The following is a 15,708-nucleotide window of genomic DNA, read 5'->3' as shown; positions in this document are numbered from 1 at the left end:
GACAAGGTGAAAGCTGTTGAGCTGATTATTATTTCATAACCCCTGAGAGGTCAGAGTATGTAGGATATTTGCTGTTTGGGAGTTCTGATTGACCTTGTAAAATAATTTTCTTTTACTTGCGTGTACCTGAGGATCTGCAAAGTAGAGCCTGGATGCCACAATGCTTGCCGTGAGCTCTTGGAACACAGAACAGGGATAGTGGATACTGCACTTTTGGGGAGGAACTGGTGAACTGAGATTGTGACATTCACAAGCTGAAGGAGTGTTGTGCACAGCACCCATGGCACCCAGTAGTTCAAGTCTGACCCACACATTTTGCTGAATATTCTTTGTTAAATAACATATGCTCTAAAGTTAGGAGAGAGTAATTGAATCTTGAAGTTTTACATTAGTTTCACACTAGATAGCAAGTACATGAAGGAGAGAAATTTTGTTTTTAGCATCATCCTCTATTGGAAGCAGAATTAGCTTTATTCTGCAGAAGAAGAAAAAAACCACCATTATGTATTTGTTTGCAGAATAGGTTGGTTGAAAAAAGACAATTTAGAAATTCTGAGACATTGTGGAAAACTATAAGGTCCTGTGAAAGTGGTAACCGAGTTGAGTGCTATTATTACAGGCTTTACTGTTACTGTCTTGTTTAGCTTCACTCATTTAATCTCTCAATGGCTCATTTCTTCCTTTACAGAATAAGAAAGGAAAACTGTCTTTCTAAGAACTACTAATTAAAAGCTCACAAGTATTTATTATCCATCTACGGAGCACAGATGAAGTGGAGAGAGACCATTCATTGTATAAACTGGGAATTAAATTTAAGGAAAGCCGAAATGGCTATATTTCAATATCTGATGATTTGAGTATCTGTCTTAGTGTTTAAGGCTCAGGTACATCAGACTTGTAGTGTTTGTAGCTCTGGAGGATTCTTTTCATACACAGGAAAAAAGACTAAATGGAATAGAGTCTGGTATAATTTATTTATAAAGTCAGCGTTTCATAGATTAGAGATTTACTGTATTCATTTTTTATTTTTGCTTTGGCTCCCAAGAAAAGGAATAAGCATCTGTGAAATACTTAAGAGATCAGAATGCGTCGCTTGCTGCTGTGGAACTGGGAGTTCTCAAACACTTAACAGAAGTTGAGATTTGTAGCTGCAGTATTCTCTGGCAAGGGACACAGCGCTTGATATCTTGGGAAGTTCTTCTTCCTGGGTAGTCTTGTCACATTCATTTCTTTCTCAAGCAACAGAATAGGGGCTATGAAATATTTATTTATTCATAAATTTGAAGACTAGTCTGGCTCATATTTATAAATCCAATTTTTATATACTTCAGAATGAAGTTAATATCATCTTTCTTTCACGTTAGAATCTTATTTTTTCCATGCATTTTGGCTTCTTAATTTGAACCTACGCTGCTGTCATATATTGAAAGAGATCGGTGAGAGATCAACAGTCATTTGTTATTTGTATGTGTATATTCCAGGTGCATATAAAATTACAGCTGTGGAAATCGTTGGGTGATTCAAGAAGAGGGAGGCAGGAAACAACACTGAAGACAGACTGTTGATGCCAAGCCATCTAGATTATTTTAGTGAGCTAAGCTCATGCTGGGAAAAATGCATTTCAGTATAACCATATATAAAATTGTGTATTTAGGGACATAAAATGCAGAATGTACCTGCACAAGGGGGAAAGAGTCACACCTTTGAGAGCAGTGATTCTGAAACAGATTAGGGATTATGAAGAGTAAAAGGGAACTCCATGCCCAAAGGGGTCAGTGTAAAGAAAGTTATTTAATATACCCTTAAAAAGGATAATATCACAGTGGGACAAATGGCTCCCATATTAATGTTTTTTGAAGTAAAGTAATATGGTCTTCTGACAACTCACTTGCAAGACGAAGTATAGAAGAGTTTTAAGGTAAGAGCTGGTGAAATTCAAAAATGTGTAAATAAGAATGAGATAACTTGCATTTGAAAATAGACAGTCAAATCTGAAATAAAAATTAATAATTTTATCTTATAATATCTTAGAATGAATTACAAAGGAGAGTGAGTTCTACTTTTTTTTCTTTTCAAGTTAGAAAAGACATGTCTTAAGATTTCCAGAAATCAATGCCTTACTACAAACAGTATAAATGAGAATAGGACCATTCAGCCCAGACCTCAGGGTGTCTCTAGCCCTCCCCCCTGCTCAGAGCAGGAGCATCTGTAAGACTGGACCAGGACAATTAAGTATCCAAGTCTCCAAAGATGAGGTCTGCACAACCTCCCTGGGCAACCTGTGCCACTGCTGGGCAATTGTCGTGGGGAAAAGTCTAAAGCAGATACCCAAACACCCAATCTGAAACTCTTGTTTCAGCTTACATAATTTTTTCTCATTCTCTGAGCACACACCACTAGTAAGAATCTCACTTTGTCGTGTTGATGACATTGTAGGTACAGGGAAGCTGCTCTGTGTGCCCCCCAAACTGTATCTCATCCAGGCTGAAAATATCCCATCTGCCTCTCACAGGGCCCATGCTCCAGCCCAGACCATTGTGGAGGATCGTTGACTTTGCTGCCAGAGTGCACTGCTGACTCGTGTTCATTTTCACAGAATCACAGACTATTCTGAGCTGGAAGGGACCCACAAGGATCATCGAGTCCAACTCTTAAGTCAGTGCCCCACACAGGGGATTGAACCCATGACCTTGGCATTATTGCTGCCTTCCAAGACCACCACTCCTTTTCTGCAGAACCCCCTTGGTCCATAGCCTGTCCTTCCCTGTGCAGATGAGTGCAGATGAAGATCACAGCATCACAGAATGATTTGGGTTGGAAGAGACCTTTAAAGGACTTCTAGTCCAACCCCTGTGCCATGAGCACAGACACCTTCAGCTAGATCAGATTGCTCAAGAGTCCCATGCAATCTGACCTTGTTTCCAGAGCTGGGACTTTTACAGGCTCTCTGCGCAACCAGGGCCAGTGTTTCAACACCCTTATTGTAAAAAACTTTTTCCTTATATCTAATCCAAATTAACCTTCTTTTATTTCAAAACCATTAATCTGTCCTACCTTAACAGGTCCTGGTAAAAGTTTGTCCACGTCTTTCCTATAAGCACCCTTTAAGTATTGAAAGGCCACAATATACAATAAGGTCTTTATGGAGCCTTTTTTCCTTGTCCTGTCCACTGGACAAGTGGACTTGTCACCAATGTCCACTGGGACTGTGAGCCATTGACCATTTCCCACTGGATACAACCATGCAACCAACTCCTCATCCACTGAACAGTCCACCCATCAAATCCATTTCTCTCCAGTTTACAGAGAAAGAATTTTTTTGACTATGTAAAATACTTAATAAATTAACTGACTGATAAATTACGTGACTGTGTTATGAAATTTCAAGTTGATTAGTGCAGTTGTTTCATGAGCACTGCTGCTGTTGGAAAATCCTGGGAAGCAAGAGTTGCGTTGTAGGATCTTTGCTCGACATGAATACTTAGAATTGCTGCCATTTGTATCAGGATTTCAGCTGCTCCACAGCTCTCTCATGGCTAACTTTGCTGTCCTAAGATGAGCTTGTTGAGTGTTGCACCAAATAATAGCAGCTTGTTTTCTAAAAATCGTAATAGTGTCTTTGGGAGGGAAATAATGCCCACAGATTGGCTGTGGGATCCGTGCAACAGTTTTTAATACAGATTTGTTTAGATGCTAAATCGCCTTACTGCCATTCCTGAAAAATATTCACAATTTTTCTGTAATTACTATCTGCGCATTCTTTGCATTTGTGTAAGTATTTTAGAGATAAAAATACAGTACAAAACAATTCTCTGTTATTTTTATTGATAAATTCAAATCAGTTTCTACCCATTTTTCTGTCCTTTTTTTTTTTTTTAATGTAGTAGGGTGCTCTACTGTAGATCTCTACAACTTCCTTGGGACTCTCATATGCATGCCAAAATTTAGTGAGAATACCTGTAAATGATTTTATCTGTCCTCATGTACCAACTTTTTATTTCTTTTTTCATGTAACCAAAAGAATGGCTATAGTGAATATTACATAACCAACCTTTAAAGAAAGTCTCCTATAATGTGTGCTTTAGGCAGTAATTAGCCTCATAAATTCTGGTTCACAGTACTTCTGTGTAATTATTGTTAAAGCCTTAGGATATTAGTAGGACATTAAACAGGCCATCTTCTTTTCTTTACGGATTGTGTATTGCTTCTGTAATTTCTCTGAAAAAAAATGGTATTTAGATATAATTAACCTAAAGAGCTTTTAAGAGATTACAAGTTGAGCTAGGCAAAATGGCATAAGCCCTTCATGTTTTATTAAAGAGCTGCCGTGAATGGTTTGTACTGTCCCATGGCTTTAACAGCTTAAATGTGAGATTCTTCTTTTTTACTGGGTATAATCATGATTCTGTTTCATGTTTTATGCATCCAATGTCTTATGCAATCTTTTCATTTGAGCCTTGTGTTTAGCTTATTCACATTTAAGTTTTTCTTGTGGAAAAAGAGAAATTCAGGAAGAAAGTCAAGTAACTTAAGTATTTTGTGAAAGCATCTTTGAAGAGGAAATACTCAACATCAAACTGACAAAGTGTAAGTGTTTATGGTGGGATTTATGGATAAATAAATTTAAAAAGTATATAATGATTATTGGAATACTTGGAAGGTATTGGTGAAACACTAGAGCTGATATGAACCTAAATTAAGTCAAACATACTTCTTCAAGAAGCACTGAGAAACACTTATTTTTAGTTTGCAACTTAAGGGATTTGATGCGACTCTTTGGATGAGTGTAGCACCAGTAATTTTTTATTTTTACAGGAAGAGGCTGATAGTAATAGGCCAGTAACTTTATGTTTTGTGAAAAACTGGAACTTAGGCACTTCATTTTAGTAGAACTTACCTTTTTTTTAAAAAGAGTAAGGCATTATGAAGAACACTGATGGTTATGGTTGAAGGTGTGATTTACACAGATTTCATTATGATGTTACTTAATGTTCTTTATTCTCTGATCTTGGATATTGATCAATACAGATTAAAGAAGTACTTTTACACTCTTCATCTTACTGGCACTTAGTGATAAAATGTTTCCTGGAAAGCTGTGAGGATCATTTATGTGTCCTTCACTTGTATTACAGAATCACAGAATGGTTGGCAGTGGAAAGAGGCCACTGGAGGTCATCCAGTCCAGCCTCCATTCCCAAGCAGGGTCATCCTAGACCACATTACTCAGGATTGTGTCCAGAAACTTCATGTTTATGTCCAGTGAGGGAGACTCCTTATGCTCTCTGGCCACTATGTTCCAGTCAGTGTGTAGTCAAACACACAGGAGAGAAGTTCCTCTTCATATTGAGATGGAATTTCCTGTGCATCAGTTTCTGCCCGTTGCCTGTTTATTGCTTGGCACCACCAAGCAGAGCCCAGTCCGTCCTCTCTTCAAGTAATTACAGGCATTGATGAGGTCCCCTCTCAGCTGTCTCTTCTCGAGGCCAAACAGACACAGCTCCCTCAGCCTTTTTGTGTAAGAGAGATGCTCCAGTCCCTTGATATTTCTGTGGTCCTTGGCTGGACCCTCTCCAGGAGCTCCAAGTCTCTCTGGTACTGAGGAGCCCAGCACTGGGCACAGCACTGGGGATGTGCCTCACCAGGAATTAGAGGGTCAGGGTCACTTCCCTTGTCCTGCTGTCAGTGCTCTACCTCAGTACCCCAGGGTTCCTTTGGCCTTCCTAGCCCCAAGGACACACTATTGGCTCATGGGCAGCTTCTTCTCCACCAGGACCCCGAGGTCCTTCTCTGCAGAGCTGCTCTCCAGCAGGTCATTCCCCAGCCTGTCCTGGTGCCTGGGGTTGTTCTTTCCCAGCTGCAGGACTCTGCCTTTGCCTTTGCTGAATTTCAGATACTTCCTCTCTGTCTGTCTGTCTGACCTATCAAGGTCCTTCTAAAGGGGTGTAGAGCTCTCTGGAGTGTTGGGGTGCCCCTTTAGCCCAGACATTGATAGATAAGTTAATACTGGACCCAGTATTGATCCTTGGGGGACACCACTAGTGAGTGAGAAGCCTCCAACCAGGCACTGACACAGCTCCCTCTGAGACCTGCCATTCAGCTAGTTCTCAGCTCACTTCCCCATCCCCTTGTGCAGCTCACACTTCCTGCATTTGCTTATGAGAATATCCTGAGGGATAGTGTCAGAAGCCCTGCTGAAGTCCAGGTGGATATCCACTGCTGTCCCTTCATCTGTCCAGACAGTGCAAAAAGGAACTAATGCTGCCTTTTGAACTCTGAATTAGCAGTTGGTATTGATATGGCAAGTGTGATGTCTTCTCCATCCACATTTTTAAGAGATTCTGTTTCTTCCGTATTTGTAAATTAACAGTTGGACAGACAGACAGACAGACAGATAGACAGATAGACGGATGGATGTACAGATAGATAGATAGATAGATAGATAGATAGATAGATAGATAGATAGATAAATAAATAAAAATGGTTTAGGGCTGCATTTACCTGAAATTGATTTTGGTTTTCCAGTAAATTTGATTTAGTCTTTAAATGTAATTGGAGTTGCATAATGACTGGATAAAAAAAAAACAGTAAAAACCAAGCCCCAAAACAATATACAAGTACATGGAGAACTGTACAATATTTGTACTTGTTATCTTTCTTTGACTATGTTATATCCTCTGATGCAGAGGTGTATGTTGTAATACCCAAATATATTATCAGATAATTTGAAAGGGTTTGTTAAAATGTCTAGAAAGGAACTAAATATTTAAGAAGTTGCTTCCCCATAGTTGTTATTCATCATTCTGTAGCAACCACTTGGTGCTTTAACCTTTGAAATCTTTAAGCTGGCCATGTACAAACTGGTATTTCCTGATAGTACAGAGGAGAAAAGGTTAATTGTTTCAGTGCTCAGTGGAGTATTGGGCAATCTTGTTTTGGTTTGGGTGGCCGATGTGGTGTGTGCTCCTTGGCTAGCTTATTATTAACACACCAACAGCAGTCCCCCGTCCATGCCCTGTGCACAGGCTGAATGAAACACAGACCTCTGAACAGAAAAGTTGAGGAGAGAGATTCATCCTGAGCCCTGAAAGTGATCAGTCAGGTCTGAGCAGAAAGAGAACCTAATAGTTCTTTGGAAAGGAAGGCAGGAAGCTGCCTCCTGCTGTGTGCCTACTCAAAATAGGGGTGCCATGTATTGCTAAGAGGAGTCTTTGGTCTGCCATGGAAGCAAAGTATACCAGAGTTTCATTGTGCCAGCAGAATAAATTGGTCTCCGTTACTAAAAATTCACTTTCCAAACTATCTTGAGCAAAATAGTTGTGTATTGATGGTTATTGTTACTGTCTGAAGATGCTGCATGTGAAACATTTATATTTTCATTAAATAACGTCATGGATAGTCTTTATATGGTGATGCCAAATGGGTCTTCGATTTTTCGATTTTCATATTTTGTATATTTTAGGAACACAGTAGCAGTAGCTGTAGAATTTTTAGTGGGTTAATATTTAGCAACTTAAATATAAGGTCTTTCTCTCTCTACCCCTGCTCCAGAACAGGCAGCAAGATTCTCTAGCTGTTTAGTCTCTTTCTCAAGGGACAAGATTGGAGAATATCAGAGGGAAACATAAGCACGAAGCAGAGTGACCCGGAACACTGGAAAGCGTCCAAGAGACCTTTGTGTGCTGAAGAAGAGGAGGTGGATGAAGACAGAGGGTCTTGTCACCCCCAGCCCCAATTCCACAGGGGGTGGGGACTGGGAGGGGACAGAGGTGGAACTGGACATGTGTAACGTAGTGATTGGATGGATTATATTATAAAAGCCATGGAAATCAAAGTTTGCATCATGTCTATTCCTGGATGAGCCAGAGTGCTCATTAAAGTAACTACCCCTTATCTCCTACTAAAACCTGACTTGGAGTCTTTTTTATAGACTTTTAAGGCAGCAATGGAGTGTGACAAAGTAAAAGCAGTGAGGGTCGCTTTATACGCAGCAGCAGGAGGAGCTCACATTAATGAATTCTGTTCATCTCTGACCTTTTAAAGGACCAAATGTAGGCAGTGTGGACTCAGGTGACAGCCTGACTTGGGATCCATGTGTGAAACGTGAAATTATACATGATTTCAGTGAGTACCAAATGAAACTGGAGTTGCTCAGGAAAGCCAAGCAAAGTGACTGTGTCCAGTGCTTGTATCCTGGTGTGCTAGTTGGAGTGCTGCAGGTAGCACTGCTACACCTAATATCATATCCTATTTTGTGTCTGTATCTCTGGTGCTGTCTTTGTGATTCCCATGGAAAAAGTTAGGCTGAAGCAGCTTGACTTTCCTTGCTTTATGATTAGGTAGGGTTTGATAAAATCTGTTTTCAAAATTCCATGTTTTAAAATAGAGAATTTGCTCCATTTCAACTCTAAGCTGAATTTTCTCCTCTCTTTCCTGTCAGGAGTACATCAGCAGCAGAAGGTGATAGAAAGGAAGGGAGGTGATGAGGGACAGAGGAGGTGTAAGCCCAGCTGCATAATTAGGTTGTGCATCCTTTGGGGCACAGTCTCAGGAGATAAAGCATAGGAACAGAACAGGTTATTACTGATGTTACCAGACTCACCAAATTAACCTCCTGTGTCCAGAAGGTGTTGTAAGGGTCTAATAATTTGCATCAATCCCTCTCTCAAATTTTTTTACTCTACTGTTGATGCACTTATTCAATATCACGTAGATTTTGTAGTTTGCTGTGTCTTTTCTTCACGGTTTTATGCTTGGAATTCATCTGTCTTGGTAAGTTCTGCTTCCTCTGTTGCTCACATGTTGCTCCACAGTGGACATCAAGACTGGTAGAGGTCAAAACCAGACCCATTAGTGCAACTTATAAATGTCTTAAGCACAATTCTAAATGTTTCACAGAGCTATCATATGCTTCATCATTTGTGTGTAATGTTTGCCCTGTAATTGTTTATTTCTACGAATATTCACACCACCTCAAAAAAATTCTACCCTGGGGTGCCTCTCCATATCCACAGTTTCTCTGAAAACAAGAGATAGATTTCTTTGTCACTACATAGAGCATTACACCAAATGTTTTCACACTCACTTGGGGAATTGTGTGGTGTCTGTACCTTCCTGAAGCTGTAACTTGGACTCGCGTTGCCCTTGTATTCACTGCAGGCTTTCCTTTCGTCCTTTTTGCATTTTTAACTGACCTTAGGCATCTCATGTTATGATGACTTTTCCTGTGCTTGTCTGTGTTCATATGGATCTGAATTATAAAGTTCAGTCCTGTTATGTTAACCTCCTTAACTTTCTGCTCTTTGGATATTTCATGACTAGTTACTGTTCTGAGCTGCAAAGGTTTTCTTGAGCAGTAATTTAAATGAGTGTCCCTGGTTTGAGTAACATTTGCATACTTGAGTTGGGTTTGGGTTTTTGCACTTTTCCATCTTCTTCCTGTTCAGTTTCACATGTTCAATTTTTCACACTTAGAATTCTTCTCTTGTCTGATGTTCTCTTTATCCTTCCCAACAGAACTATTCTTCAAACAACATTGTGTAGCTTCTATAATTAAAAAATAATATAGGTCTCTGCTCTCTCCTCTCTGCTGAATTTTTTCTATTGTTCCCTCCATCACCTGTAACACTGCAGATTCTGTGTTTCTCACAGTTTTGAAAACAAACTCATCAGAGTATCTTGATGTTGTGACTCTTCTAACCATTGATAACTATCCCAGTGGTCCTAACTTGGTCAGTTGTGTAGTGAGTATGTGCCACGATCAGCTTGTCTGCTCAGGTGGCATTTGTGTGCTTGTGAGTTCAACCAAACTCATCCAGCAAACCTGAGCTGGGTCATTTGGAAAAAGAATTTGTGAAATGCAGTTACAAACATTGATTTTTAGCAGCTAGTACAACTGAAATTTTATTAATCTACATGTAATACTGACTGGTATTTTAGGATATATTTATTTGTCTGTTTTAGTCCCTTTGACTAAGTTGTATGAAAAAGTGGCCATCCATGTGCATCGGTGCCTGATTTCTTCTGCTTTCTTGCACTAATCAAACTACTTAGACGATCATAACAGACATTTCACTTTTGAGAACTGTGTATCATTTCAACATTTGAACACATTTAAAATAATAAATTTGATTAATGCTACCTGTAATATTTGATCATATGGAACAACCAGTTTTGGCATCTTTGTTTTCCTTCAAAGATTCTTAAAGAGTTAGAATACCTAATTTTACATGACTGAGTAATGTTCTCGCCAGAACAATCATGGCATAAGCTTTTTGTAATAATTTTGCAATGTTTACATTGCCATTACCACTGTTCAGACCCATTCTTTGGTGTCCTGCTTACAGAATGAATGAGTCATAGAATCACAGAATCATAGAATGGATTGGGTTGGAAAAGACCTCCGAGATCATCAAGTCCCACCCATGATCCAACTCCAGTCCCTTTACCAGATCATGGCACTCAGTGCCACGGCCAATCTCAGGTTAAAAACCTCCAGGGATGGGGAATCCACCCCCTCTCTGGGCAGCCCATTCCAATGCCTGAGCACTCTCTCTGGAAAGAATTTTTTCCTGCTCTCCAACTGAAATTTCCCCTGGCAGAGCTTGAGCCCGTGCCCCCTTGTCCTATTGCTGAGTGCCTGGGAGAAGAGACCAACCCCCACCTGGCCAGAATTTCAGGCAGTTCTAGACAGTGCTGAGGTCACCTCTGAGCCTCCTCTTCTCCAGGCTAAACACCCCCAGCTCCCTCAGCCTCTCCCCACAGCACTTGTGCTCCAGTCCCTTCACCAGCCTTGCTGCTCTTCTCTGTGTGAAGGTTGTGTGTTAGTTGTACTTTTTCAGGTCTGAGTGCCAGTTTCTCACAGTGAGGAGTCATTGTTGCTAGTTTTGAAAAAGTTCCTACTTTTCCAGATTTCTCACTTTTTCAGCCAAAGTCAGTCTCTACAGTTGAATAATCTTGACAAACAAGATAAGACCTGTGGAGTTTGAAAATCGTAGGTTGACTAAATCATTATAAAAACTTCTGTTCTAGTCAATGTTTTGAAGATGTGATAAATTATAATGATGTTTTCTGTAGCAGTCAAAAGCGGACTACTCAAACCTTGGTCAAACCTGGGGAGAATCATTAAACAGGAGTCGCATCTCAACGAATGCAGTGTTTCCTTTGGCACAGCTGACCAAAAACACCAGTTGGAGTATCTGAGGAATCAGAACTCTGATTCAGTTTTTCCTTCTACGGTTTGATGATGCCAAAGTTACTCCAAAAAGTATCAGCTTCCGTGATGATGTCCCAGTCTGGTTTTACTCAGAAATCTGGGTCATGCCTCAGGTTGCATGTATTGGAAAGCAGAAGGCTTGCATGTCTGTGTCTTGCAAATATGGTAGGGTTTGCTACCAGCTCTGAAAGTTCTTTCAGATCATGTTCTTTTCAGCACCAGAAGGCAACAAACATCTCTGTGGTATTCCACTGAAAACTAAGGAATTTTGCATGGATTTGTTTCATGGTTAAGATATTTCTCACAGCAAACATCACATGTGGTATGTCATGGAAAAGTAAGTCCTGCATTCATATTTCATTGTATCAGTAAGTGTATTTTTTAAAAATAGCTTTTAATGTTATAATAAAGAAGAGATGTAATTAATCCAGGAAAAATCTTCAGATTAGTATTTCCTATCTTTTTAGGTATCAGATAGGAAAATGTTTCTTTTAAACTATTTGAATTAAACATTGGATGCAGCAATTATCATTGTGATAGCGTTGCTTTAGCATTATTTGATTATGCATTTTGTGTAAATAAGAATAAACATTTTGTATATTTTGCCCCTTTAACATAATTAAAAAGTGTTTTTCTGAATGTATTCATATTCTGAGCCTGTTGCTGGAATCATCATCAGCTGTGTACTGAAGTGTCTCCCTGTTGCTTCTTTTAACAAGTGATATAAGAGATCAACATCTCATTAAATTTTAAAACTGCATTGCAATAAAATGCTCTATGGAACTTACGATTTTCAGCTGTTCTTTTTAGACTTCTATTGCTTTTGAAATTTTCTGAGTGAGGTGACAACCTCCAGGAGATTTTTTTTTTGTTTGATTTGGAGCATGCTATGATATGGTGACAAACTAAAGTCAGGGAGATGGTAACCCTTTCAATTATCCATTTATTTTACAGTGCTTTTGATTTTATGACAAAGCAGTGACAGAGCTTGTTTGGTTGCTGGTGTCCAACTATTTAATATGCAGTTATGAGAGAGAAGGCGTATCCAACACCAACTAGTTGAAACTTCCATCATCACTTCTGTGTCAGAGTTCCTGTAGGAGTTCTAACTAAACTAACTGGTAGCCACACCTTTGGGAAGCATCTAAAAGAATTGTTTTGCTTCTTTAATAGGATTATGGCTTGATTCTGCTGTAGGATGTTAGGATTATTTTTTACAGAATAATTGCATTAAAAGACTTGGGAAAACAGGCAAACAACAGCAAGAACAAGAACCCCCCCCCCCCCCCCCCAAAAAAAAAAAACAACAGAAAAATGAACGAACAAAAAGACAAACCCCACTTTCTAAAAAAAATGACAGATTTTTCACATAGTGACAGTTCAATTTTGAGTACATCAGGGTTGTCTCTCACTAATAAAACAAATATATCTATGCTCTGAAAATGTGACAAAAACGTTCTGTATTCTCTTAACTGTTTTTGATTTGAGATTGAGCTGGTCTTTCCTGTTCCAAGCAACATTCCTTCCTGGTGGACACCTATTTCTGCTCCTTTTCCCGTTTGCATCAAGTCCATGTGCAGATTCCTTTCCCACCAGAGTGTGGGGCTTTCTATCATATGTGACAGCTGTATTCTTGTTATCAGAGGATTATTGTCACTCTGTGAGACTTCTCTCTGGGGACTCAAATACACCAAGAGTTGCTGGCAAGGTCTCAGATCAGCAAGGCTTAGGTGAAGAATGAAAGTGTCTGTTATCTGGATGTTAATAAGTATTTCTCTCAGTCTGTGACAGATATTTTTCCAGGTATTCTTGGTCAACCCTCAAAGATCAGACCTAAATTTGATCAAGTTAGAAGAGGATCTGGACTTGGAAGTTGAAGGGTTGCATTTTTGAAGATAGGATTTCAGTAGCTGCATTGTGAGGACTGAAGTCAGTGGGATCTCACACCAAGGATTTTTGATTCATATTATCATGCAAGGTACCCTGAACTTGTGTGTTGACATATGTCTGGCTTAACCCCAGAAAAAGGTAGTTGTGATTATTGGAGGTGTAATGAAGTTTGTTTTCCTGGTCATCACAGAATAATAGAATGGATTGGGTTGGAAAAGACCTCCGAGATCATCGAGTCCAACCCTTGGTCCAACTCCAGTCCCTTTACCAGATCATGACACTCAGAGCCACGGCCAAGCTCAGGTTAAAAACTTCCAGGGATGGGGAATCACCCCCCTCTCTGGGCAGCCCATTCCAATGCCTGAGCACTCTCTCTGGAAAGAATTTCTTTCTGCTCTCCAACTGAAATTTCCCCTGGCAGAGCTTGAGCCCGTGCCCCCTTGTCCTATTGCTGAGTGCCTGGGAGAAGAGACCTCAAGATCTTTCCTGAACTGAGGGGCCCAGAACTGAACACAACACTCAAAGTGGGACTGCTCAGTAGTGGTTTTGAGCTGTGTGTCAGCCAACCTGCCAGGAAATATTTTGCTACATGCTGCCACAAGCAAAATGTTGAAACAGCAGCTTTTGCTAAGACCTATCAATTTCTGTTTCTGCTGTCTCAAAGTGCTACAAAACACTAAGTCCTGCTGGATTTCACTCAATGCCTCCCTGACATCCGATCCCGTCAGATCTCGGAAGCTAAGCGGGGTCAGCCCCAGATTAGTACTTGGATGGGAGACCTCCTGGGAAATGCCGGGTGCTGTAGGTTCTAGTCCTGAGGACTTCACTGGCACTGTCCAAGCTCGCTCGGCCGTGACAGATGAACCTCAGGACTTAAACGGTGGGGCCAGTTCTGCGCACGCTGAGCCTCACCTAAAATCCACTGCGCAGGCTGGAAGGGCACAGCCACGTGGGGACAGCCCTTCCCAAATCTTCGTTTGCGAAGTTTGGCCATACATACATATACGTGAACTAGAAAGACTTTTTGGAAGACCTCTCTTCTGAACATTGCAGAATGATCAGCTGCAACTCCAGGCATGCTTTCAACTATTCTTCAGCAAAGAAGGATTTTAAACAGATGCCATGTTTGATAAAATAATCACTTTACAGCTCTTCACTCTGTAATCTGAGTCTGATTCTGTGATCGCTTGAAGCCAACCACAGTGAAATGTGCATGCAAAGCAGAAGAGGAACATGTTTGTTTATAACTGCTTTCTCCAATGTATAATTTCTCGTTGTGTCTTCCTTCTGTGTCTGATATTTTGCAAAGCAGCAAAAAAGCGAAGCTTGTTGGATAAATTTAGAATGGTGGCTGGGAAGAATCCAGAGCCATGTGCATCTGGGTGTCTTGATTTTATTCAGCTGGGAAAAAGAGGGGATTAACCCACTATGCTCAGCACTGGTGGGGCCTCACCTGGCGCACTGTGTGCTGTTTTGGGCCTGAAAATATAGGAAGGATTTGAAGGCTCTTGAATGCATCCAGAGGAGGGAAAAAAGCTGGTGACCTTGTTGTCCTCCATATGCCTGCTGATGGTTTCCAGGATGGATGAAGGGGAGGCTGACCAGACTGCAGTTTCCTGGATCATCTTTCTTGTCCTTCTTTAGGTAGTGACATTTGGTTTTCCTTAGCCCTCAGGCACTTCTCACAGTTGACATTTACCAGCTCCCTGAGCACTTTTGCACATCCCATCAACACCCAATACTTGTGTTCAATTTGCTTAAGTACTCTTTAAGTATCTTCCACCAAAGGTACATCTCCCTTGCTCTAGACTTTCCCCCTGGTCTTTGGGACCATCAAGGCCTGGTAGTGAAAACTGAGAAGGAGACATTCGGTACCTAAGCCTTTTCCATGTCCTGTGTTCCAGCTTCATTCAGCAGAAGCCCCAGATGTTTTCTAGCCTTCCTTTTGTCCTCTGTGCACTTACTGTTCCTTCTGTTGTCTTTGACATTCCTGGCCACTTTCAACTAAATTTTTGGCTTTGACTTTCTACTAACCTCATCCCTGGGTGCTTGAACAGTTTCTGTATTCCTTCCACGTTTCCTGTCCTGCTTCCACTTTCTCTACGTTTTCTTTTTGTGTCTGATTTTTGCCAGGAGGTTCTATTCCTATTTTTCTTGTAGAAAAGACCTGCACAGAATTTTCTTTCGCTTCATGCAGAACATTAAACAATTATGAGAAGATTTAAGCAAGTGTACCTTACTCTATTTCTTTCCAAGAGGAAAGAGTATTCCACTTGAAGGAGGATTAATGGGAGCCAATACCTTTGTCTGCTACATGAATGTGGAATTTCCTGAGGCAGTTTATTGGAGTTTTATATAAATGTCTGTGTGTATGAGATTTCTTTGTTTAGTATCTCTTTAGTCTTTGTTTAGGCTCTTTATTTTATGTTCAAAAGTATCTCAGCTTATTTGTATTGATTGTAGGAAGTTGTGTGGGAGCTCATTTGAAATACGGAATGGTATCAGAAAACTGTGTATTTCTTTATTTGAAGACCTTTCTGTTTCTCTCATAGCTGAACAAAATCTTCAGCCTCTGAGGTCAGTGACTTTCAGGAGTATGTAACTAT

At 40.3% G+C, this 15,708-nt stretch overlaps 1 protein-coding gene across 3 annotated transcripts in view; it reads left to right on the top strand.

Annotated features, from left to right (window-relative positions):
- Positions 1–15,708, top strand: part of FBXL17 (F-box and leucine rich repeat protein 17) — a 294,482-nt gene that overhangs the window by 122,973 nt on the left and 155,801 nt on the right. The window contains exon 7 of one of the 3 annotated variants that reach the window (XM_071580978.1): positions 7,549–7,853. The exons of 1 other annotated variant lie outside the window; for it this stretch is intronic. In XM_071580978.1, coding sequence (XP_071437079.1) covers positions 7,549–7,570 — 22 coding nt within the window. In that variant the 3' untranslated portion in view covers positions 7,571–7,853. Of the gene's footprint in view, positions 1–2,512; positions 2,894–7,548; positions 7,854–15,708 lie in introns of those variants that run through there. One more of the 3 variants, XM_071580977.1, reaches the window with a different exon arrangement.

This window comes from Pithys albifrons, chromosome Z (genome assembly GCF_047495875.1).
Source record: "Pithys albifrons albifrons isolate INPA30051 chromosome Z, PitAlb_v1, whole genome shotgun sequence".
In the NCBI taxonomy this organism is placed as follows: domain Eukaryota; kingdom Metazoa; phylum Chordata; class Aves; order Passeriformes; family Thamnophilidae; genus Pithys; species Pithys albifrons.
This window is presented reverse-complemented; position numbering and strand designations above follow the sequence as displayed.